The 26,640-nt window shown below is 44.7% G+C and overlaps 1 protein-coding gene across 2 annotated transcripts in view; it reads left to right on the top strand.

Annotated features, from left to right (window-relative positions):
- dennd1b (DENN/MADD domain containing 1B) overlaps positions 1-26,640 on the top strand; it is a 103,345-nt gene that overhangs the window by 69,269 nt on the left and 7,436 nt on the right. For both annotated transcript variants that reach the window (XM_087830461.1, XM_087830460.1), the window contains 7 exons: positions 5,700-5,825; positions 10,323-10,424; positions 17,444-17,534; positions 19,621-19,661; positions 20,828-20,863; positions 21,200-21,256; positions 22,207-22,296. In XM_087830461.1, coding sequence (XP_087686587.1) covers positions 5,700-5,825; positions 10,323-10,424; positions 17,444-17,534; positions 19,621-19,661; positions 20,828-20,863; positions 21,200-21,256; positions 22,207-22,296 — 543 coding nt within the window. The remainder of the gene's footprint in view (positions 1-5,699; positions 5,826-10,322; positions 10,425-17,443; positions 17,535-19,620; positions 19,662-20,827; positions 20,864-21,199; positions 21,257-22,206; positions 22,297-26,640) is intronic.

Here is a 26,640-nt window from a genome sequence, read left to right as displayed (position 1 = left end):
AGATCACCTGGCGCACTTAATCAAACGTCGCGGCTTTAATTTGGCGTTCGGTTTCTGACATTTTCCAGAAAACAACATCTACGTCATCGTGTAGAGCGGAGCGCGGCCGACGACAGCAGGCGACGCTCGCACTGAGACACCCGCACGCCGGAGGAACGTTTGTCGTGTAGTTTGGAGTAAACTTTCTGCTCACATTTTGTCCATTTTCACTTCAGAATAAGTCAAGTTTGCTTCACTTAAAGCAAAGCTGCCCTCACATGCTGTGCTGCAACTGCGTGGTAGCTCAGCGCCGGGAATGCAGTCGCTCCACCCCGGCTACACGCTGCACTTTACCAGAAACAGTCCTGGAATCTGCAGCACATCATAACAAGCTCCAAGCAAAGTATCTGATGTCCTGTTTGCACCGGCTGCAAACGTCCGGCTGCGCTCATTTAAAGCCTCGTTTTCCAGGTTGTGATTTGTGTTTCTGCGGCGCCGCAGCGCGAGCAGCCCTTCATTGACTCGCGTGGAGTTTAAAAAGCTGCACTTCATTTTCACGTAGTCGGTCTGCCGGCGCTTCGCTCTGGATTAGAAGTCAAAAAGGGAGAGCAGCATCACCCACTGCGTTAGTTATTGAAGTGAGGGATGACATTTAGCTGTAGTTAATTATGTATGCAAAACTCAGCCGCTCAGCTGCTATAAGAGGTCAGCTTGACAAAGTAACCCCACACCGGGCAGAATCTCATGGCAATGAGATAGCCCTATTAAAACACACACACACACACACGCTGCTTCCTCCCTTTGCTTTCTCACCCTTTCTCATTTCGCCTGACTAATGTATTGCAACGCTCTGAATACTTTATTCTTTCGTTTTTTCTTCCACTGCTTTACTGATTTAAAAATAATAATTTCTTGCAGTCAAACCTAAAACTCGTATCGATTATATTTGTGTAGATTTGTCTTTGTTCTGCATTTTTATGCTTAATTTTCATTTTACGGTTTAAAAGATATCTAATATTTATCTTTAATTGAAAGAATGAAGGATTTCTCACAGATTCCAAGTTGCGTTCTCTTTGTGTGTGTGTGTGTGTGTGTGTGTGTGTGTGTGTGTGTGTGTGTGTGTGTGTGTCTTTGTTCAGATTTGTGTGTGTACAGTTCAGACTGCAGCACATCAAAAGAAAGTGGGAGATTTTCATAACTATTTTTTTCTTTGTAGTTCTTTAATTGCGTCCCCATGGCTTTCTTTCCCTGGACAGATTCTTAAACAAAACATTCCTTTTTTGTGAGAAGAAAATCCAACTTTTTATTCGTTCTTTTAAAACAACAGAAGCATCAGGGTCGTTATTTGAGACTCTTTTTTTTTTTTTTGTAATGCCCGAGTAAAAATTTAAAGTGAAATTCGACACATCTGTATATAATCGAGCTCGTTTGCAGATGTTTTTTCGTCTCCTTTTGTTTATTAAAAGTGAACGTTTGTGCGCCTCATCATCACCTGATTCTGTGTCACTTTACAAAACAGGAAATCACATGCTAAGTTTGCTTTTTTAAAAATTCTCGTGCACACGTGCACAGCAGTGCGAGGCGAGGCCCTCGATTGATGCTCGGCGGCGTGAGCGCAGACATCCGCACGCGTTCACACAGATGCCTGGTGTCACCTACAGAGGTATCATCCCTTACATTCAGGCAGGGATCATCATTGCACCTGCTAATTACCATCTCCAGCTGGAGAGTTAAATGGAGATCTGTTCTATGTCTGACCTTTGACCCCGTGCTCTTTATGTGACGCACTTCAAATCCTGTTTGGGGCTGGCTGGGCCGGGCCTTAATGAGGCCCCGTGTCTGCCCTCTGGGGGCCGAGCGCCTGGATGCCCCGCTTTCATCCCCGACCATCTTCCCTTGATGTAAATTGAAAAGATCACAGCTATGGGGAGAAGACCTGTACTGGAAAGGCCTCTCTGCATAGATTATGAATATCATAACTCAACAGTTTTCCCCTCTCTCTGTCTCTGCGTCTCTCTCCGACAACCACCCACTCCCCTCTCTCCCCCTGCCACCCCTTCCCTGTACAATGCTATAGTTCTAATTGGACCCAATGGGGGACTCTCTGCCTTTGATCTCATCACCGCCACTGTGACTTTACACTAAAAAATGTCACTGCCAAATAGGGTTATCACCTGTAGCGCCTGGCCTTCCTCTGATGCCTGTACGCATCTCGTTAGCTTCACTCAAACTGCAGAAGTTAATTAGTTTGACAGAGCCATTACCGCCGAGGCACACCTGATGATTGTGGCGTAGGCGCCATATTCAAAACCCAATTACGACGTACACGTTGGTTTTATTTATTTCTTTTCTGTTCCTGTGCGAGGCGCGTTTTCATTTCTATTAACAAAACACGCGACGGCTCTATTTGATTTGTAATATCTGGCAATTTAATTAATCGCTACGTGTGACCGAAGGAGGATATTTGAGCTCTTCCCGTGAACCAAGGTGAAACTTGCAACTCTTCGCTTTATCGCCCGTTTTTCAAACGCCGGGAAGTAAAAAAACAAAACAGTGATTGTGTCCCCACCTCATTAAAAAGTGTTCGCGGCGCTCTCACCCGTTCAAAGCTGCAGTGCGCACAGTAAACTCACTATCCCGGCTCCTCTGACAGTCTTCGGGGGTAAGCCTCCCCCTCGTAGACTGACATTGTGTTCGCTTTGATTCTCCCCCCCTCCAAAAAGGAGAGGGGGGGCAGTTTAATGATTTGCGAGGAAGGGGGAAAACAGTGAAAATGCACATAAACATTAAATATTAATTCCAAAAAGGGCTTTACATAAACATAAAAGCATTTAGCACAATGAGTGGATATGGAGATGACACTTGTTAATTTAACCGTGATAAACTTCTGTTTGATGCCTGGGAGCATTTGCGATGGCAGCACGGGGACGCTGTGGAGAGTGAGGAAGCCCAGGGGAGCCAAATCAACACTGTTCATTTTGTCTTTGTCCCAGTTTAAGACTGCCACACTCTCCGGCTGCCTTTCTTTCTGCCTCTCCCCGCGTGTCCTCCGTGTGAGCTGTGCTAACACTTTGCTTCTCCTCCCTGAAGTTTCCCAGATCGGCTAATTGCAGAAGCCAGATGACAAAATCCCCCCAACGCCGCGGCGCGATGTACGCGACCACAGACCAGATCAGCACTTTATCATATTTGCTGCAAACATGCGGTCAGATGTTTTTCTGCTTTCATCGCTTCGACTTTTTCGCTGCAGATACTCAAATTTTATTCGTCTCACACACATACACAGTACGACATGTGGTGAAATGCTTATTGCAAAGCCCGACCGTTAAATTACAATAAGGAAATTTACAAAATTTACAGATTTTAAATTTAGTAATTTACTACGGTGGCCCTGAGAGGCCAAACGGACTGCAACTTAAAAAAACACCAGCCGCTAAAGCACACAAAACACAACGGAAATAGGAAACACAGATTTCCGAAAGCACAAGGGAAGTGTTTCTGGGGAGACAATAACCCGACGGACCAGTTGCAGGAACCAAAACATGCTAGGTAAGTGTGTTAAAGGCTGTATCCAATTCAGGGTCTGCAGCCTTAAAGGCCGCATTTTAAGGCCGATTACGTCGCCGCGACACGACGAAGGCTGTCCCAATTCAAAGGCTGCTCGAAATGCGGCCCTCAAATGCGTCCTTCATTTCCCTGAATTTTAAGGCTGTGGCGGTGTAGACTTCGTGGCCCAACATATCCCAGAATGCATAGCGCGGCGGTGGGTGTGGATAATTTTGCCGAAAAAAACGGCGGATGAGGGGCGCTCGAAGAGTAAACTTTAAGTAAGTACTGAATATTATGTCACTTATTTATGTGCAAATGTTTAATAATGGATAACATTAAAACATTACATGTCGGCAAAGTTATGTGACATTAGTGACGTTTGTACTAACTTGGTTTTAAAGCCTTTAAAATATACGCCGTTCAATAGCTGAGCTTAATCTTACAGAGAATGATCAAAGCTCATGTAGAAACAAACAAACAAAAGATTTTCTCCTTCATTTCTGTCAAACAAAGCTGTATGAAACGTTTCCAGCTGTTAGTATCATGGTTGCTAGGCAACCTGGGCAGCGCAACGGAGGCTAGACCGTCCCATTTCACAAGCCTCGCACTTCCGGCCTTAGCGGTCTTTAAGTACGCGGCCCTTGAGGATCATTGAGGCTGCGTACTTTAAGGCTGCAGACCCTGAATTGGGATACAGCCAAACGCTGCAAAAGCACACGAAACACAACGGAAATAGGAAACAGATTTCCGAAAGCACAAGGGAAGTGTTTCTGGGGAGACAATAACCCGACGGACCAGTTGCAGGAACCAAAACATGCTAGGTAAGTGTGTTTTAATCTCGTGATTTTTAGTTAGGCTAACACACCTCTCACCTCACAAAACCGACAGATCCTCCACTTGGTTTAAGTGTCTCTCAGAGCAATTCTTAGCATGTTTTGGTTCCTGCAACTGGTCCGTCGGGTTATTGTTTCCCCAGAAACACTTGTGCTTTTGGAAATAACTTTTTTCCATTTCCGTTGTGTTTTGTGTGCTTTTGCAGCGTTTTTCTTATTGCTGGTGTTTTCTTAAGTTGCAGTCCGTTTGGCCTCTCAGGGCCACCGTCATTTACAGTAAAAATGTGCAAATAAACAGAGTGCATGCGGTGATGTGATGGATGAGAGTAACAGGAACAACACTTGACTCTACGTTAGATTAATTCAAACGGGAATTTTCCCTTTTCTTGGTGGTCATTGTGGACTCCCAGTTTCTGTCCCAGTTGGCAGGTGGTATTTCAACCTGTTTTACGCTGGTGTCGAATAGACTGAAACAATGCAAAGTTTGGAGGTGCACTCGATCCATTTCTCGCTAATTGAGGTTGAAGGTTAAACGTAATGTTTTCCTTTTGCAATTGGGATTCAAAGCCAGCGCTACCAGCCCACTGTGTTAGAGTAATCTAGACTTCCTGCACAACCCGATCAAACATTGTGCTTCTGTGCTAGGCTGGCACAGCCCACACAGAGAGGAGCAGTGCCTCGCCATCTCTGCCTCCTCCTCGCACTGCCACAACACAGACTACTGCTGAGCAGGTGAGGAGAGCCTCTTGACAACTTCCTTCCCAGACTCCCCAGGGCCCGGTGGCCGGGGTGAATCTTTTGTCATCCTAAAACAAGCTCAGGCCTGCTGCTCCTCCACTCTCGCCTGGAGTCCTGGAGACAGAGCCAGGAGAGGGGAAAATAATTAAAGACGCTTTATGTCAAGAATCCTCTTCTAGAGGGAGTCCAGCAGAGCCAAGAGGGGAGGGGGAAGCAGGAGGGAGAGATGGCGAAAAAAGCAAGAAGGTGATGGGTGGCGGAGGGAGGGAGGGGGTGAAGAGCAGTATGGAGAAGGAGAGGGTGAGAGAGGAAAATCAAGAATGCGAGTTTCCATTTCCTCGCCGATGTCCCCTCCTCCTCGCCGCCCCCGTGCTCCGCTCAATTAGCAAAGCAGCAGGTGCTCCCAGCAGCACAACAGATCGGTGGAAAGGCTGAAGCTTCTCCCTTTCTTTCCTTTCCCTTCTTTGAGATGACCTGCAAATGTGATACTTCACACCCAGAATGGGCTAGCTGTTTCTTCCACCAATTTCAGAGGTGATAATTTAACTTTTACCCCTCCATCTCTCCCCCCACCACCTCTCTCTCTTTCTTTTCCATCAGGTGTCCTCGCTGAAGAGCAAGCTGAAGAAGCAGTCGACAGCGACGGGAAGTGGTGTGGCGAGGGCCTTCCTGAGAGCGCAGGCCGCTCTGTTTGGATCCTACAGAGACGCTCTCAGATATAAACCTGTAAGGACGTCATTAATCACCATGTTCATCACTGAGAGCCACTGAATGTGTGTAAAGAGTCGCTCAAACAATGAGCGACGCTTTTATTTAACTTTTGTGGTGTAAAAATCACAGCTAATGTGAAGAGTACGGTGTCCGAGTGTATATGTGCAAAATCTGTGGAAATCATCACATGCTGGGAGAAACGTTGTGACTCCTTCAGGGTCAGCTGACTGCAGGTTTCCCAACCTTATAAACCAGCGGTGCCCAGCCTTTTTTGTGCCACGGACCGACCTTTAAGGTGGCGCGGATAAATACAACAAAATAAAACCAGTACCGCTACCAAAAAAGAAGATTTATTTATAACACAACAGAGTTAACGATAAAAACACCCGAGGCTCAACTCTCACGGTCCGGGACCAAACGACTCACAGACCGGTACCGTGCGTTTATAAACAGTACATTCATATGCAATGATGCACATGGGCCGGTGTATTTTCTCCTAAGCATGCGCAGCACACAGCAGCATTTTCAGTTTGGCTGAACAGAGTCAAATTTAATCTGTTTCGACTCGAAGTGAAAGGTGTGTTTTCAGTCAGAGCGAGGAGCTAAGGTGGGCTTGTCTGAGACGGTGAAATGTCAGAGGAGCCGAAAAGAGTCGGGACGTTCCCTTTGAAGATCTCTTTTAGCCACCTTTGGTGTTTAACTCGCCTTTGCTAAGCCCCCTAACATTTCTTTTCTAGATCTTTTCTGCTTATCAAGTCTGAATCAGAGCACAGCAAACTACACCATGTCCTGTTTGTCAGATAGCAAAGCCTTTGTTCCTCTGGCTTTGAGATTAATTGGACTTTGTGGACTCCCGGAGTCAAGATGCTACATTATTGATGCTGTCTCTCTTTTCTTTGTATACAGGCTGTATACGAACAAACTGCCTCCCCTCTGACACAGGCGCCGAGACTCGGTGTGTTTGTGCGTGCGAGCGCATCGCGCGGCCATTTCTCAGTTCGCTCACGTTCACACTGTTTTCTTTTAGACTTTTAGGATCTGTGTAGAAGCTTTGGAGTTAACATACATGCACAAACTACACTTGTGATTTAATAAAGAAGATCTCTACTCCGTGTCCCAAAATTTGGGGAGTATCGCTCTGCTCGTCGTTCTGAAGGAAAGATCTTCCCGGAGAGAGCTGAGGCGCTCTGTAGTTCACAGACCCATATGCCTCGACAGAAGGAGGGGTGTGGATGCTCGGTGAGAGTCTCGCTGGGTTGTAAATGAAACAAAACTCGAAAATGATAATGTGTCGAAAAGCAATCAGCTGATTATACGGGCAGATCGCCGGTTTCGGCTCACGTTAGAGCTCCCCAGGTGCTTCTCGCTAGCTCGGAGTAACACAGGTGTCTGACAAAAGAACCCGAAATAGCAAATCGGTTTTTACCACCGTCGGTGAGGCCAGGCTGGGTAGGCGGGTGTGCGTACCTCATAGCCGGTGCGGTCGGTCCTATTCGCTCAGGTTTGACTAAACAACACGTGTAACCAGTTCAGATCATCCAGCCAGATGTGAAGCTGTGGATAAGTGTGGTTGAGGTGCAATCGCATGTTTAAATGTGGTGACGATTATTTTAGACACAGAAACCTTCTCAGTGCATAATCTCAGAAAGTTACAGTTTGCTCAAAAGTTTGCATCTTTGTATGCAAAGTGTCTGCACAGATATAAGCCAGCATGAGATGGAAGCATCCAGAACATGCAATAAAATGTTTCCATTTTAAATAAAGACTGCGCATTAAAGCATGAAGCCTGACCGATACATCATCGTCTGTCTGAAAGAATCTTCATCGTTTTTTATTGTTGGCTCATCCTCTGCATTTTGCATATTTTGAAATTCAATTCAATTCAATTTTATTTATACACCAAATCCCAACAACAGTCACCTCAAGGTGCTTTATATTGTACAGTAGATCCTACAATAATACATACTAGGGCTGCCACAAAGGATTATTTTGATAGTCGACTAGTCACCGATTATTTTTGCGATTAGTCGACTAATCAGATCATCATCCATTGGACATAAAGCTACAGCTTATTGCACCAGCAGCATCTGCTCTTATATAACTATCATTAGCTTACAGCTTGAAGTGTTTAAGGTATGTGCTAACTAAAAATAAAGACAAGATGATAGTTTATTCAATTTTCATTAAATGTGCAGATTGTTTTGGTGGAGTTTAATAAACTCAGCCGATTTACTCAGGAACAAATAAAATACTGAAAAAACCAAACAATAACATTTTGAAGTTATCTAAGTGACTTATATATCATGTTTAACCTGAGTAGTGAAAGACAGCGGTGGGTTTGAAAACGATTAGCCGGGAGTCCGGTGTTCTCACGGCTCTAGTTAGCCTAGCCCCCGGCTAACTATCGAGCTAGTGGGTAACAGAAGTCTCCGAAAACGTCGGAGCGCTTTTGAAAATATGTGGTGTCTTGATAAACTGAGCAGATATTTGAGGTTTACACAGCTACATTCTCACCTGAAAATATGTTAAACGTTTATTTTGTGACCCAGAAAGAATAATAAGAGTAATATTAAAACTAACTAGCTGCCGCCATTGTTGGAAACTGAGCTGGGCTGCGCTATGAATTCTGGGACACAGCTTCTTCTTCTTCGGGGTTTAACGGCAGCTGGCATCCTTGTACATGCAGTGCTGCCATCTTCTGTTTCAGTCCGTTATTACACTCTTAAATCCTACTACTTATTCCTGCGTCTTTTGTGATCTTACAAAGCTTCAAACAACGCGTCGACTATTAAATCAGTCGTCGACGATTTTGATAGTCGACGTAATTGTGACTAGACGACTAATCGTGACAGCCCTACTACATACAGAGAAAACCCAACAATCATATGACCCCCTATGAGCAGCACTTTGGCGACAGTGGGAAGGAAAAACTCCCTTTTAACAGGAAGAAACCTCCAGCAGAACCAGGCTCAGGGAGGGGCGGGGCCATCTGCTGTGATTGGTTGGGGTGAGAGAAGGAAGACAGGATAAAGACATGCATTGAACCCTGTGATGTGGTAAAATCACGTCAAGTCGATGTTTGTTATTTTTCTGCTGTACGGGAAAAGTTCACCATGTGAACAAACAGCAGGCAATCATCAAACTGTTTTCCTCTGTAACCTGGATGCTTTGTGGTTCAGTGTAATGACTCTCTTAAAATAGCTAAAATGATTGTTGTGCTCCTCCTGTAACGGTGCAGATAAAACTTTAAAATAAAAACATGTTCGTCCTTCCCCAGTATGGAGAAATCTGTTCTCTGTGCGTCCACCTTACATTAAATATAGGCAGCTAAATGCTTCTCGCTCACTCTCAAGCCAGTTAAAAAAGAACAACTGTCAGCATGAAAAATAAAACCAGTAAAGCAGCCAGGAACGGTTTTCTTTCTACCACAGCAAAGCCAAAGCAAAGCCGCGGTGCAACCACGGAGGAGATGCACATCACCTTCCTGCTGGCAAATGTAGCCAAGTCGAAATTTCTCACCAGCTTTGTTTTCGTGTAACCAGGTGATGAATCGCACAACCTCAGCAAACACACATCAGTGAACTGTCCCTGCAGCGGCGCTCGTAGTGCACGGCAGGTCCGAGTTTGAACACTGAGCTCTGTGTACTCGGGAATTTTTGTTTTTCCTCAGTAGCCGTTAGCTTCTCGGTATGCTATCCAGCTTTGTACGCTGCAGTGTGGTCTGTAGCTGATTAAACCGCGAGTCACTTTCAACTCTTACAAGATAATATGCCGTAAAAACTTTTAGTGATGTAAGTGGAGCTGTATTCCCGTGATGTAATTTGGGCCACTGGTATCCTCCGCCAGTCCCTGAAAATGGGGTTATTCTCCAGCGTTGTTAAGTTGTTTTTATGTGGCGCGCTGTGCTCGTAGCCTGGAACAGACAAAGCACATTGTTTTACCTCAGAAGAATTTGGAGCATCGTTGAAATCTGTGTGAATTATGTTAATTATGAGAGAACGTGAACTGGAAAAGGACCGTGAGGCAGCGCGCGATTGGCCTGTAGTGGTTCTGTTGTCATCCTGCGTGTCTGTAGCTCACAGGCCCACAGACATGATGTAAGAAACGGTAATAATGCAATAATGTGTTCGTGTGGAGCACTGTTGGGTTTACTGGGACGTGTATCTGGTCCAGGGGAGATCATGTATGCACTGCCAGGGGAGCAGTTTCTAATTTTCCTTTTTTTTTGTTTTTTCCCCAACTTCCAGTCTTCCTCCTTCCTTCCTGTTTGGGTTTCAGCTCACTAATGAAGAAATCGTCTGAAATACTCGATGGTTAAAAGATGCAGCGTGTAACGATGCCACACATCATGTGCGTGACACGAATCCTCCCATAAACAACAACAACTGGTGCCTTAAAAAAAAAGGATATCGCGTCTGTCCTGCTTCCTGCGGCTTCGTTGGTGCAAAAACAGATCGGTGCAAACAAAAATGAGTTTTGTTGTTTTTAAGTGAAAAATGTTTTTCTGAACAGGGAGAGCCAATCACGTTCTGCGAAGAAAGCTTCGTGAGCCATCGTTCGAGCACCATGAAGAACTTCCTGTCCATGGCTGTCAACCTGCAGCTCTTCAAACAGGTATGTGTGTGTGTGTGTGTGTCTGTGTGTGTGTGTGTCTGTGTGTGTGTGTGTGTGTGTGTGCTGAAGTGGAAAAAATGTAACAATAAAATGTAACATCTTTATCTACATTTGCATTCTGTTCTATAAAAGAGGGCCGTTGGTCGTCCTCAGATCAGCACCGTCAGCTGTTGTATGCACACACTGAGTGAGTGCTTACGTGGTCGGTTAATCTCACCTCTTCCATCAGGTTATTTTTGAGCATATTTCTTGTTTCCGTTGGTGAAAGTTTATGTTTTCATAGATAAAAGTTGCCTGGTAGCTCCTCTCGCGCTCAGCAAATTGTCAGCTGGATTTGCAGGAACGTAGAGGCGAGAGGCCTGGGATTATGTGAGGTTACTGACCTCCAGAAACAGTTTACAGTGGATATCTCTTAGTGCACATCTTAATGTTTCTCCGCTCGGTTTTATCTGGTGTACAAAAAGCAAAAAAGATATCATATCCACGTGTCTATAAAATCAAAATATGGGAGCAGAATTTTAATTTGCTCACATATCAAATCTAAAATCCACCTCGTATAGGTTTTGTTAACTCCGCCGGGGCGGTGTGTGTGTTTACTTGCTGTGTGTTTGTGTGCCTGAGCGCGAGCAGGTATCCTTTATTCATGTGTGGTTTCCCTTAAAAACCACTCATGTATACTTAATATGTTTTTCCCCCCAAAATCCCTTCAGTAATACTAAACTTAGCAGAGACGAGTGGAAAGACACCTCTGGCACCGAAGAAAATTTCCTCTCGCCCCTCGGATTTTTCTTTGCGCTCTCTGACCCACGATACTAGCGCGATTTACCCCCGAGAGCGCAGCACAGCAGCCCTCAATCAACCTTTTGTTTCTCTGGACACTCGCTTTATAATTTTCCCAGGCAGAGCAGATAGCGAGCAGCGGTTCAAAGCATCCTCCCGGCTGGCTCACGCCTCAGCGGTAGCATTGGGAAACAGGCCCTTATCTCCTCCTCCTCTGCAGCGCAGGAGATGGGGCGAGCTTATCTCCTCCACTCCTCTCGATACTAAAGTGAAAGAGGCCAGCGGTTCACCCGAGCGCTGCTCTGGCCGTGACCTACATCCACTCGGAAACACACAAACAAAACTCGACTGGCGTGGCCACACACGTGCACGCATTCGTTTTCCGTGGTCCTGCAGATGGTTGGTTTTTATTTTCCCAGCTCATTCTTACCCGACGACTCTCGTTATTTGTTTTAACGCAATACATCTTTAGCTCCTCCCCGTTTCTTCTCGTTAGTGCACGTTAGAAACTCGGACTGCTCCCTTTTATTAAACAAATGGATCAGCGTCCACAGATGTGCAGGGATTACAGTCATTCTTTAATTACTTTGCTTCCTGTTTGTTTTCCCTTTTCTCCGGCCGAGGTGAACACTTTGATTGTTGACAGAGGGAACCACGGGCCAATCCTAGCTTCCGTTTTTAGGCTTCGTCGGTGTAAACAAACAGTCTCGACGCTCAAACGGAACGAAGCTGCACAACAACCCAAACGGGCGGTTTTAACACCGTCAACATTACGCCGGCAGTCAAATTTAAACCACATTGTTGGACTTGACAGACCATATTACACATGTGCGTAATGTTGAGGTGTTACCTTAGTTTGAGGTGTTACCGCTTCAGCAGGAAATTGCTTTTCTGCAGGTACTTTGTGTTTTTGGAGTGTTTCAATTCACTGCATAGCAGCTCTTTGGTTCTGCAATCAGCCGAGTCGAATGATCAGAGTTATTCATGCAAACTCAGGAGTTTGTCAGTATAATTATGGAGCTAAAGACCCTGCAGCGTCACATGACGTTTAAGGCTAATAGTTGCATCTTATTATAACAACTGGACTACCTCATGTTACTAAAAACCTGCTGTTGTTCTGGTTAATAAATTCTGCCATGAGGCCAATCTTAAGTGAACCAACCCTAAAATAAGTAGACACAAAGTTAACCCCCCCCCTCTAAAATGTCACATTTTCACCTTCGTACAAACTCGCAGTTTCCTGCAGTGTTTCCTGTCTGCTCGGTCCACCAGCTCATCTCTGCTCCGAGCAGCAAGTGGGAGAAATCATCCAAAAGAATGCGGGGGGGGGGGGTCTGTCAACGTTAACCTGCTTCCTATCAACCATCCTCAGCTCCTACACGCACAGCAGAGGCCGAGTCAATGAACTCTTTCTCCTATTGACAAAACGAAGCCATGTGCAGTTTCACTGGGACTCGGACTCCAGTGATTTATTGTGCATCAGTCTTGGTGGATAAGAACAAGATTGTCGAGGAATGGTGTGTAATAAATTAATCCGTTGTGTGCGGTCGCAGCCTCGCAGTGCAGAAAGCACACTTTATTGTGTATCACAGCTGCTGCAGGAAACTGGAGAGTAAATATTATTTTAATGGCAACAGGAAAAAATGCAAAATGCAGCTTTTTCATATTTCTAATATTTGCATGCGTCCTTTTTTTATATCTATAAGCAGGCTTGATATGTACTCCGAGAGAGCACGAGGGAAGAGACATTTAGAGTCGCTGCAGCAGCACTATCATCTCTTCATACTTTCACTCGTCTGTCTTCACATATTTAGTTTGGCTTCGATTTGTTTTTAAATCAGCAGCAACGTTTATTTGAGTCTTGAACAAGTAAACGACTCGATTTCAAAATGTTGGCGAAATCAGAATTCTGAGTAACTGAAAGCTTCATTAAAGCTGGCCCTCGTTCGGGCCCGTCGGGGTTTTCTCTTTTGAAGAATCCATTACTGTCTCGCTATTTAAAAATATCCTACGTGACCTCGCCATGAGGCCAACGACGGTGCTCATGTGAGCAGGGACTCGACTTCTTTTGTCCTAAAGCAGCAAAGCTGTTGCTTACAAAGGTTAGCTTTAGCTTTAGCTTTACCAACAAAAATAAAAATAAAAACTACCAACAGGCCAAGAGGTACTTTAGCACAGCGGTCCCCAACCTTTTTTGTGCCGTGGATAAATACAACAAAATAAAACCAGTACTGGTACCAAAGAAAAGATTTATTCATAGCAAACGGGAAAAGGCCCAGGACAACTGAGTTAACGATAAAAACAATTTAAAAAATAACAATAAAAATAAATAAATTTCACACCCGAGCCTCAACTCTCGCTGCCCGGTACCAAACGACTCACGGATGGGAACCGGGCCGTGGGCCGGGGGTTGGGGACCGCCGTTCTAGCAAGTAGTAATACAGTATGATGTCATGGGAAGCAGTACATCAAGAGAACGACCCATTTATGCTGCCTGGGAAAATGTCTTTGTTTCATTCCTTTTCCTCACTTAGCTTACCAACGAATTGTGTTTTGCAGTTGGGCGAGTGTGACAGGCCCGCCTGGGTCGGAGGACAGCATTGAAATATCCTTGCAGGTGAACGCACACAGACAGGCTTACCTACCAGCCGAACGCAGGTTATAAAATGTTAGTTTGACAGCTGCAGAAATTAGAGATGGACCGATCCAATATGACGTATCGGTATCGGTCCGATACTGACGTAAATTACTGGATCGGATATCGGAGAGAAATAAAAAATGTAATCCGATCCATTAAATATCAAAAAAGCACCTCACAAAACTTGCGACACGGCGTAACTCGGCTCATAACCGTAGCACGTTGGAGCAGTGTGGTCACGTGATAGAGCGGCTGTGTGTGTTTGTAGCGTCGCTACCAAACCAGCATTTCATCTCCGAGGAAGTTTTCCCGGAGAGAAGTAACGCAAGTGTGTAAGTTCATCTCTGAATGTCTGTAAAGCACGTTTAACCTTGATAATCTGTTGTTAGAATTTATTTAATATTATTTCTACACCAGGATCTTTTTCTACAGCTGACGTAACTGTGCAGGGGCGGATCTAGCAAAGTTTAGCCAGGGGGGCCGATAGGGCATGAACAGGGAAAAGGGGGAACAAAGACATACTTTTCTTTCTTATTCTCATTTAAAATGTCGAGCTTTTAATAAATAATTATCTGAATCTTACACCCAAAGTTTTAATCTGGTGTAAAATGTATAGAAGTCCATTACTGTATATAGTAACTGTTAAGTCTAATATACCCTAGTAAGCTATGCTACTTTTTCCTTTGGGAACCATCTGTGCAGTCTGCAATTCTGTTGAAGAAAGATGTTGAATCTATTTAATTATTCTTGAAAAATAATTTATTTCTGTGCATTTTTTTTCCCCCTGCATCAAATTAAAGTTGATTACGTCAATTAAGCATCATGAGGTGGGGGGTGGGGGGTGGTTCCCTATATATATATATTTTTTTATTTTTTTTTTGCTGGGAGCCCTATTAGTTAGGTTGCTTACTCTTTAAAATACCAGAATAGGGAGGATGGAGCAGGTTTAAGTTTATTAGATTGATCAGTTTTGCTGAACTATGAAATATTTTGGGTGCAGTGTGTTTTTTACATACAGGTATAACAGAATAGCTTTAGTGTTTTGTTTTGTTTTTTAACTTGAGTATGAACTTATACAAAAAACAGCAAAATATTAAAAAAACAGTTTTATTGATTAAAAAACACACTATATCGGATTCATATCGGTATCGGCAGATATCCACATTTATGATATCTGTATCTGACATAAAAAAGTGGTATCGTGCCATCTCTAGCTCAGTTCAAACAACGTTCAAATGTTTTATTAGACCAGATTATGGAGACAGCTGGTGAAGCCGCGTCATCGTCTACAGTCTTCCTTTATTCTTGATCGCTGTGTTATAACATGTTTCCTGCGTACAGTAGTGGTCGTACAGGCTAAGTCAGGATCTTCAGGAGAGAACGCAGCGTCCTATTCTATTAGTAAAGGACCTCCTTTACTCTTCCTCCAACACCTCCATGTAAAGAGAGCGGTGAGGAGAAGCACAATGATGATGAGGCACTGAAACTCTACTTTCCAAAGAGGCCTCAGCTCTGCACACAGGTGGGGATGTCCTGGGCTCTGCTTTCAGGTCCCAGTAACCTGCAGTCCAAGGACCCAAACCAGACCACAGATGGCAGGATAGTTCTGGATCAGGTGGCCAGTTATTTGTCATGGCTTATAGTAGCAGAAGCTAGCTTCCCCCCCACCACCATCAGGTTTTATAAGTTGGCACAGCACCCGTCCCGGTGTCGACGCTTCTCTCTTGTAGAGATTTTGGATGTAGCGCTCTGATTAGCATGAGTCGCACTAAATGACACGCAGGTATCAGAGCTCCTGTAAGCCGCAGTGAGACGTGCTAATCAGAGAACCTGGGTTATATCTGTAACCTTAACCATCCCCCACCACCCTTATTTAAGGCGGTATGAAAAGGCTCTGTTGTCTCTCCGTGTGTTTATGGACATGCTCATGCGCTTGGACACCAGAATGACTGTTTTTTGTTTTTAATGTATTTATTTGAAGTGCTGGTTTGCACGTGTGCGAGAGTGTGTTGATCACAGGCTGCCATTGATGAGTAATGTCTAATTAAGGCCCACAATGAGGCAGGTAATATGGCTGTGGGTGGGGTGGGGAGCGTAAGCGCAGGCTCTGGCTGGGTGATGATTTGGGTTGATTATCTGCGCTAATTGGGCCAGCCATGAAGCAGAGCACCGGTTGGAGGCGGCGCTCTCACCTCTCATTAAAATGATCTAATGATGAGTTTCCAGCTCTTCTGACCGCGGGCGCGGGTCGACGTGGCGGTCGCTAGTTAGCAGGCTGTCCCTGAAGACGTGCACCCGAGAACAACCTCTGCTGTTGTTAGACTGTGGCCACACTTTCAGGGGTGGAAACGGGACCGCTTGGAAATCAAACGGCAGCGTGATGCCTCTGTGCTCGTATGTTATTAAAATCCTTAAACATTGTTTGAAGGGTAGTAGGTGTTGGTCACTAATTAATGGTAATAATTAGTGAAAATTCCAGCTTTAAATGCAGATGCACATATATATGTTTGCATATTATTATATGCATTTATTTATTTATTTAAATAAGCACAATGGTACATTGTTACTTTTCCCTCCACACAAGAAGTTTAAATGTAACCATTTAAGTTTGAGATAAGAAAATCAAACCTGTGCAAAGTTGTGTTTTCTGCATTTTCACACAGTTTTAACAACTCTTAGCAGACTTGTTAAAACTGCGCTGGGAGATTTAAAAGTGACTTAACATGTGTGTGTGTGTGTGTGTGTGTGTGTCGTTCCTTTTTTTTAACATCCACAGACTTGCCAAGTTTAACCCGATGATGTCACAATAGAGGTTTGATCATAAAATAAGCTATGGGACTACAAGCTAACGCCAACCTGTGGTCAGTTTGGTTGGATGAAGTTAACAGAACACCGTGTGTGTGTGTGTGTGTGTGAGTCATCAATGTTCCTATAACGATTTTCTTCATGTTCAATATTTTAAAAATGTAATTTGTAGTTTCTTTCCCCTAAAAAAGAAAAACACGGAGCCATAAAACATTGAGCTAATAAGAATCTGCGCTGCTTGGCTCACCACAATTCTTCTGATAGGCCAAAATATTAAGGAACAAAGCCTTTGATGTCTTTGTAACTATTACAAGTATAACTCAGTTTTTGCAGCCACAGTCTGGGAGACTCAGTTTACTTTCATGCGTTTTAAAGAACGCTGTTTGTTTATTCTGTTCATCTTAAATGTTTAGTTTGTTTGTAAACGTTTGCGTTGTGGTTGCGTAACATATTTACGCGCCTGCGCTCGTGAAACGCGTCGCCGTCTAGCTGTTAAGTCCATATTTACGAGTGCGAGTTTCTCTGCTCGCCACGTTACAAAGGGAGGAAATGAAACTTCCTCATGTCTCAGACGGAGTGTAGCGTGTCGTCTGCTGCTCTAATCCCTCACCTGCTCCGCATTACCAAATCCCTATTACCTGCAGCCCAACTAATCTTGGGATGTAGTTTCCGTCAGGTAGGATTAATAACACCCCTCTGTGGCTGCTGGAGTGTTTGTATCTGTGTGAGTGTGTCCACGTCCCCCCCCTCCCCCGGCTCCCTCCTTTAATAAGCATGTTTAAATTTATGGTTGCAGTTCATCGACGGACGGCTGGCCAAATTGAACGCAGGCCGCGGCTTCACTGACGTGTTTGAAGAAGAGATCACAGAGGGGGGCTTCTGTGGGAGTGAGTACTGCTGGACTTGTCTGTCAATTAGCTGCATTATTTTTATTTGCCATATTTTAATGCAACACACAGGAAGTATCAGCGAACAGAACGAGGCGAGACGGCTCAACTACAAATAATTCGAAGCCTTTTCAGATTTTTTAACAAAGTGCTTAAAACTGAAATGCTGATAAATTATGTTCACTCAGTGTTTCTGTTTGAGGCTGGAAGATATCGCAGCTGCAACCATGTGGACTTTAAATATTAACGCACTGATTATTATAGAAGTGACACTGATGTCGTGACTTGCAGTTGCTCTTTGCTGTTCTCAGGTTTAACGTTTCACACGCATCCTGAGTGTTGTTTGTTCTCGGGGCCGATAATAAAACGCACGTGTGAACCTGGCAGAGTGCAAACCAAAGCTTATTGTTTCCTGTTCAAACGAAGTCTCGCAGGACAGATTCGATCATATAATCACAGCAACACAGATTTTAGACGGTGAAGAAAAGAAGCGGTGCCATCCAGATGTTGCTGCCGTCGTGCTTTTAAGCTTTTCAGTGTGAACTCTGACCCTGACCACACTGTGGTCTGATAGGAGAGCCTGAGAACTATAGAAAATCTCCATAGACTTGACAAAGGCTGACTCCATAGATCAGGATATATTAATAAGAAACTGGAACGTTATGTGTCAGAGGGGTCACTTTAGATTGAGTCCGGAGTTATTTAAGTGACAGGAAGCAGTCTGTGAAATTAAATGCTCCTTATGTATGCACATTGTAGGGTCAGTTTTGTGCCCAAAACTCTTCAACTTAGTGCTAAACAAGGCAAAGTATTAGACAGAACATCCCTTCATGTTCTGCTGTTCACTGGTTTCACCTCACTTAAGCTACTGTGCAGAGGTCTGAGGCAACAACTGTAAAACTACATTCACTTTGTACTCGTCCACACTGCAGGTTACAGGATCGTACAAACTCACTGTTCTCGCTGTCTGAAATATTCCAAACAGCACAAATTCTATTCAAAGCAAAAAATAAGGAAGTGCCAGGAAATATTCAGAGTATGTTTGTTTTTAAAGAAGTTTTTGTAAGTGAAGGTTCGTACTGCAAGAAAAAGCTTCAGTGTTTGTGTGCACGGAGTGAAGCTGAGGAGCAGTTTGAATGTGGAACTGAAGCAACGTCCAAACAGAAAAGTTCAAAAAGAGTTAAAAAATATGATCTTCTTGAACTATAAAGACATGAAAATTAGAGGTGGGAATCACCATACATCCCACGATACAATATTATTGCAATTTTTTAAAAATATTTTGCGATATTCAGATTCTGTACATAAAGGTAAACTTTATCAATATTCATTTTCTCTAATATCAAAGTCTCACACTCAGTCTTTCTCTCATTTCAGTTTGATTGTTGACAAACTGAACGGTTTGTATTACAGTCTAGTCCAACTTAACTGAATCAACCATCTGGTACAATTATAGCTATTCTGAACTATGCAGTTTATGAAAACTATGCAGCCCCTTCAGCAACTGAAGAATTTGAAAGTAAATTAAAACAAAATATAATTTTACATTAAATAAAAAAGTTTTAAACTTAATTAAAATAAAACATGTCTTAAATTAAAATAAGTAAACTGTCATGTTTATTGCTGCCAAAAACAAGTTAAACACATTTGGACAGTGAAGGAATGTCAGGATTCTTGCTCAGAAAAAGGATCAACATGCTCTGAAGTCAGAGCACAAAAACCTTTTTTGTAACAAAATATCGATTTCTGCTGTCCCTGTATCCATACATTATTAGCAAACAAAATATCACCATGCTACACAGTATCCATTTTCGATACTTTGATACTTTGATACTTTGTAGCAATTAAGTTGAAATTAAGTGAATGTCTCTAGAAAATATCATGATGTGATGTTAACTTTGTTGTTTAGTATTTTTTTCTCTTTTTCTCTTTGCTAAATGTTGCTGTTTATTGTTTGCATGATTGAAATAAATGAACAAACAAAACATTATTTTACCAAAAGCAGAACAATGTTTCACTTCCTGTATTTCCAGGCTTCTCTTGAACCCTGAATGATTAATCACGTGTGTTTTATGCGTCCTGTCAGGTAACTCCCGGTCCTACCAGCAGTGGATGCACACTGTAAAGGTATTTACACAACATGCTGTATCTATCTATACCTTTCCCAATGCTTTTATTTTTATATATATTATTCCCGAGTTCTACTTAATTGAAAGCATGACAGGCGCGACTTGGCGTTTGAAGCCTCGCTGTTGCCTTTGCAATGAAGGCGCCGCCTGAACGCGCAGATCGAGCTCGAGTGCAGTCGGGCGCGTGTGAAGCGGCGCGTGCAGCAGGACAGTGGAGACGGACGGGGAGGGAGACGGAAGCGATTTGACGTGACAAGACGTCCTCCGACATGACGTGTTGATCTGGCAGCAAACACGGGCGTTACTCCGCTGAAGCACGCCGAGAACACGCGTCTCTCCCGCCTTCATCTCTCTCTGGCCATTTCCTCCTCTTCTCTTATCCGTCTGTCTCGCTCTCTCATTTCTGTCACAGCCCCCCCCACCCCCACCCCACCTCACCACAACCTTGGCCTCTCCCTCTCTCACTCACCCCCCCCCCAAAGCCGTCAGCTAAGGCTGAATTAATCCTCTAGAGTGCTCTTCAAAGGTTTGTTAAAGTTCATATTTCCTGACTGACAGGGATCTATAAGAGGGGCCTTCACCTCGGCCCCTCTTCTCCTCTCCCTCTGCCAACTTCTGAAGCGCTGCCTGCCATTTCCTCTGTTTAGCCGTTTAGCCGACGCTTTGTGCTTACACTAAAGACCCAGCAGAGAGAAAAGAGTCGAGACGCCAAAGGAAAAAAGCAGCAAATCGGAGAGACAAAGAAGAAAGGCGCCGAGAGATGCTGGATGCCATAATGTCAGCGTGCAGAACTCAAAGTACGAATCAATCACATACGATCCTTTCTATCACTGTTTTAGGCTGCTTCTAAATAAAACCCCGTCGTCTATCGCTGCTCGCTGATACTGTTTGGTGTTTATGCGTCGCTGTTAGCAGCTGTTTTGTAGGTTGTAGCTAAGGTGTAAGTCGTGCTGCGGCCAACGTGTGGCGAGTGACATCTGAACCGATCAATCGGTGCGATCGCCCGGTGGTTTAACGAGAGCCTCATTTGTCGCCAGACTGATTGCAGAAAAGTCGATAAAGCGCGCGTCTCTGCAGCTGCAGCAGTAATTGATTCAAATGTTCTTTTAAATGTTTGTGCGTTTGCCCCGAGCGTGTCCCTGACAGTTTCCGTGTGTGTTACAGAGAGGAGGAGCGCTCTTCAACACAGCCGTGTCAAAGGTAAAGTGCTGCTTTGCATTTGTGCACAACAAGGATTCAAACCTGGAAGAAAAAGAGGTTTTAAAGGTTTTCAAACTTGGCTGACGAGTCGCGAACAATCAGGAGGATTGTTCACAGCCAGTAAATATTTGATGAGCGTGTTGTTATGTGGCGTACGGTAGGGTGGCCGGGGCGCCCCGCCTGGATGTGCGAGGCTCTCTCATCCCGCCTCTTGTCTGCATGTTTTTTGCCACGAGGATCAAAGTGTTTCTTGATGTTACAGGAAACCTGAACAGAATGTTAATGCAACATGTTTTGTGTGTAATCTGTGTCTTACTGTGTGTGTTTCCCTCCTAGGCCAAGGTTCACGCTAAGAAGGGTATCCGGGACTTTAGGGGCATACTTAAAGCAAGGGTGAGCTGCACCGGACCTTCGCACGCCGTCAGGGGCGTGCAAACACACCCGCGTACACATCGTTTTGTTCGGAGGCCCTCGGATGGATCCGCGCCTGCCTCATAGAAACAGACAGGAAAGCTGCTTTACATGGAGTGTGTGATTCTGACGTCGGGGCCTTTAATGACTGTTGAAGCCTGCTTAGCGCTTTGTTCAGGGCTGTACATTTTTAACCAGCGCCCCTCTGGCTATGGCCTGTCATGTCATCCGAGCCGCAGCCCCTTCTTTCTCTTTTTATTGTCTGCATATTTCATCAGCGAGCCTGTGATTTCCTCAAAGCTAATGTAACGAGGTGTATGTTTCCATAAGCCTGATGGGTTTGATAAGGCAATAGCAGTTTGATCTGTCAGTGGGAAAGCGAGAGGCAGGAGGGGAGGGCGCGGCGGCGGCAAACAGAGGTGCGCGAAGCGTTTGATTCTCAAACACGTTTCCTTTTTAGAGAAATTAATTTGTGATGCGATTCAAACTGCACCGGATTTCTTTCGCTGCCAGCTGCACGACCCCAAGCGGGGGCCCTAAAAGCACGAGCATGTCGATGTGTCGGAGGCGGTTACCATGGTTGTTGTTGTCGTAACCAAGGGGAGAAGGTATCCATCTGTCTCGTACTGAAACTCGTAGAAGTGAAAAGTTTGTTTTTGGCTCTGAGACTGAAGAACAAGCAGACTTTCATCAGTTTTAATCGCAGTTACGTGTATTTGCTCGTGATCCTTTTTTCCCCGACTAATTTGGTGCTTTAAGTATTTCCTGCATCACAAAGTGTCCACGTGTGAAACTGTATCACGCAGAGGAAACCAGCCAGAGACTGATCGTCTAACCTTTAATGTAACGTTACTGTGAGGCGCCATCAGACCGGCTTCGTTGACGTCGATATTAACGCCTGTTTTGTAACCGAAATTCATCTTTTTCGTCAGGACGATGAAGAGGAGGGGATCATGGTCTATCCAGGATCTCCAACCAGTACCAAGAGCCTGTCTCCAAGGAGACTGCAGAAGATGAGACGGGTATGACACACACACACACACACACACATCAGTAAATGAGTTAACTACATTTACACTGAGCTCACTTTTCACTTGACCAGAATGGATTCAGTGTTTTTCCTCTGAACTCTTTTCAGTCCACTCCCCCCCCCCCCACATCTCTCTGACTCCCCTCCCTCCCTCGTTCTCCCCCAGCTCTCTGTCTCTCTCGTAGCATCTCTCAGAAGTACAGTAGTTTGTCAGGGTGCCAAATGTAACGATAAGCATTTTTTCCTCTTTCAATGCGCTCGTGTTGTACATTCAGTGTTTTCCTCTGAACAGCACGGACCGTCGAATCAGCTCATCTGCTGGTCAGCGTTTCCTCTGAAGAATTTGCTTGTGCACCATAAGTGGTAGCACTTTTTTTTTGGTTCTTTGTTGTGTGCAGAGCGTGCACGGGGATGTGCAGAGCGTGCACGGGGTGTGCAGAGCGTGCACGGGGTGTGCAGAGCGTGCACGGGGTGTGCAGAGCGTGCACGGGGGCGTGCAGAGCGTGCACGCGCACAAAAACACACATTCATCAATAAATATGTGGAGAAAATACTCTGTAGTTTAACTATGAGACGCTGCAGCGCGGCGTAAATGAAAACGTGTAGATTTAGTATGGCGCCGTTGGAGTCGCACACATCTGTGCCAAACAAACGCACACAGCCTCGAGGACGCTGCTTCTACCTCGCGTCTGTGCTCGGCTGGTCCAGGCTGGAGCTTTTCCACCTCTCGTTGCTAAACGAATATATGGACTCCCAGTTCCCGGCTTTAAAACCGCACACACACACAAACACGCCTGCGTGCACATTCTGACATTTTGGTCACAGTCATGTAAGAGTGTGATTAGGAGAGGTTGTGCTGTCTCTAATTAGTGTTGTGTTTCCTGTGTGTGTGATGAGGCTGGAAAGTCTTAGCGCAGAGGAAGGTGTGACGGCCGGGGAGAGGAGAGGAACGGCAATTAGGGCTTTTCTAAAGGCCTCCTCGGACACCTCCCGCCCCCCAGCCGGCATGCGCGCGCACACCCACAAACATGCACGCACACACTTTTTTTATTCAGGATATACAGCCCCGCTCGTACCGCCGAGGCCCGCTCATTGCCACAGTAACGGGTCCCTGGAGACCGCTTGAGGAGGGACACGCAGGACACAGGACGGCGTGTCCCACGGCGCCGCTTTGTGTGTTTGTGTTCAGATGTAGTCCATCAGTTTCTCCTCCCGATGACGCGCCCGTTCTTTGCTCTCATAATATTGATTTTCTCTATTAGCTTATTAACCAATTCACACAAATCAAAAGCACGACTCGGTTTAATTGATGAAAAGTATATTAATTAATATTCATGCACATAAATGCTCGTCTGCAGGCCTCAATATTTTTATTGTGTTTTGAACAAATAGTTTTTTCTCTACGTCAGTGATTTCTATACTTTGAAGTGTTTAGTGCAGCACATTTACATTTGATCTGGAGACGAGCATCACCGTTGTTTCACTCGTCTCTTTTTTAAATTATTTTCTTCAGCTTTTTATGAAACGTTCGTGCTGTTCTGCCCACGAACGTCTTGACCAGGTGTTCCTCGCACAAGAAATTGATCTCAGTGGGACTAGCCCAGTTAAATAAAGGTTAAGTAAAGTGGAAAAGAAGCACCTTGATCCGCCTCCCTCGCTCGCGCCCGCACGTTTGGCCCGCGCTCGTCGTTAAAGGAGTTTTTTAATCTTTAGGGGTTTTTGTCGTGTCTCTAACCACACAGCAAACATTTGTCTCAACAGTGCAAAAAAATCCTTGTAAATATTTGTGCACTTTTAAGATCAATGAGGGTGAAACGATGATTAAAAATAGCTTTGAGTGCAAGGCGATAAAAATGAGACACCGTCATGAATGTGTGTTCATGCAGTCTTATCTTAAGTGTACTTATTAAACTGGCAAAGACTTTTGCTTTAAAAAAAAATCAAATGAAACATGAGCGTCTATTTTTAATTATTATGAGAGATTTTCTGCACTTTTTCCTTAATTTCTGCACTTAATTGACCAACAAGTGGAGTCAGTGCGTCGCTGAGCCAGGAGAGAATACACTGCTGTAACAATATTGTAACAATATTGTAACAATATTGTAACAATATTGTTACAATATTGTTACAATATTAGCAGCTAATTAGTTATTAAAGGATTTTGTGCTGCGTGCACTAAACCCATCAGCGACGCCTCCACCGCACGTTTAACCGAGTGACCGTCGGAGCCCCGTCCACCTGAAACGCGTCAGCTGCAGCGACGCTGCAAACGCCAACGTGGAAGAAAAATGTTGCTTTTTTTTAACAAATCTTTGTCTTCGCACACATCTCTGTGTCCTTGAAATGAAACGAACGATCCCGCAGAAGCTCTTTTAATTAATCATAGCGAAATAATCAGAGTTACCAAATCCTACTCTATTTGATCGGCCAACACGTGTAGCAGAGAGGAAGTGCTGCTGTCATACGCGTTCATATTTCAGCTGCTTCCGCCAGTGTGGGTGATTTGTAGTGTTTGGTGAGCGTGTTGATTAAGAATGTAGGAGGAATCCTCTCGTTTGACAGACACGAGGCTGAACGGGGCAACAAACAGCCATTGTTCTGGCTCCTGCATGGTTTCCTGTGAGCACCAGTGTTCAAGATTTAGCTTAGAGTGTGTGTGTGTGTGTGTGTGTGTGTGTGTGTGTGTGTGTGTGTGTGTGTGTGTGTGTGTGTGTGCTTCATGTGGCACTGTGCTCCAAACATCTGTGGATAGAAACTATGCCTGTACCTCATCCCTTTAGTATGTGCGGCTGTATCTGAGTGCTGTGCACAAACATGCATTTATCAGTTCGCCTCAGGTTGGAGGCAACTGAATGACAGCTGTTAGGCGTGCAGAGGAGAGCAGAGGTCGGGACGGCGTTATGGGCAATGACAGCCAGCAGGCTCGTGGCCGGGCTCAGCCCCCGGGCTGTGGACTCTTCACCTGGTGAGGCAGGAGAAATGCCAGCTCAGAGTTGAGGGGAAACAGGAAGCTAGCACAGATGTAGAACAGGAACAAAGTCTGCAGGATACTTGAGTGTGTGCGTGTGTGCGCGTGTGCGACGATGAAAGGCTATCATTGGTCTCTGAGATCAAACGTGTTTTTACTAATATGTGTTTTAAAGACGTTATTACCTTTATTCTGTGTAAATGAAGGACAGCACACAGACCTGTCTGGGTAAAGTGATCTGAAAGTGTCGCAGCTCAATAATCTAAATTTTAAATGTGAGGTTTGTTATACTCATCGTAAGATTAACGCTGTGCATTAGTAGCAGCAGTTTGTGTTAGCGTACAGTTGCTCTGTGCTTCCCTGGTGATCTGCATGCATGTGCAGTCTCCTCTCCACTTAGTTTCTGAGGTCTTCAGAGACCCGCCGGCTTCCTGGCTGAAACCAAAGTGCCATCTCCTGGAAGCTTCGCAGTACTGCATCGCACCCGCTGCAGGACACCTGGTGGTTTTTGTTTTTTTAACCTGAGGTGTTTGGTTCGACAGAATGAGCATAATGCACATTTCGTCGTCTTTTAAACGGCTCCTGGTTTGAGTGAAAAGGAAGCTTTCAGCAACAGCCAGTTGGACAGAGCAGCAGTGGATTGCTCCTCAAACGCCGCTTTTTTTCCTCCTCTCCCTTTTTCGAGTGAGCGGCTCTTAAACAGGCAGACACTTGGCCGTACTTCTGCAAAGGCTTTGCTTCTCCCCGAGGTTTGTTTGCATTTACTGGAATCTCTTTACATACACTGCCAAGCTGCGAGATTAGTGCCCGCTCTGAAACACCATATGAAATGTATAATGTTCAAGCAGCTATTAAAGCCCACTAGCGTTTGGCCCTGTCACAGAGACTTGTTCTGTATAACTGCTCATGCAGGGAAGGAAAGAGGAGGAGAAACTTTGTCCAAACGCAGCTTGTCAGGAGCACGGTGGCGACCTTTTCCCCGACTGAAGAAATGAATCTGAGTTTTTCTTCTTTACTTTGCTCGATGTAATCTTAGCTTGTTTATAGCCGCCATGTTTACAATTACAGATCAATCTGAGTAGTAATGCATTTAAAAAAGTCCATAAAATCCGCCGATCCTTGTTTTTAATTTAACAAACACCCGAGAGTTTTTTAAATAACCTGTTTTTATTATTTTCTCGTGGTGAGGAGGCAGGAACGGAGAGCCCGACAGACGGAAACGGTGACATCTGTCACCGACGGCCGAGCGATGGAGGGAAGGAAATGAAAGACGGGAGGCGTGGAGCGAGAATCGCTTTTTCATTTTCACCTTTCAGCTTCCCATTAGCCGACAGCGAGAAGCTAATGACGGAGCGGTACGATAATCTG

This window comes from Neolamprologus brichardi, chromosome 17, assembly GCF_056152115.1.
Source record: "Neolamprologus brichardi isolate AB-2024 chromosome 17, ASM5615211v1, whole genome shotgun sequence".
In the NCBI taxonomy this organism is placed as follows: domain Eukaryota; kingdom Metazoa; phylum Chordata; class Actinopteri; order Cichliformes; family Cichlidae; genus Neolamprologus; species Neolamprologus brichardi.
The sequence above is the reverse complement of the archived record's forward strand: the minus strand, read 5'-3'. Positions and strand labels throughout refer to the sequence as shown.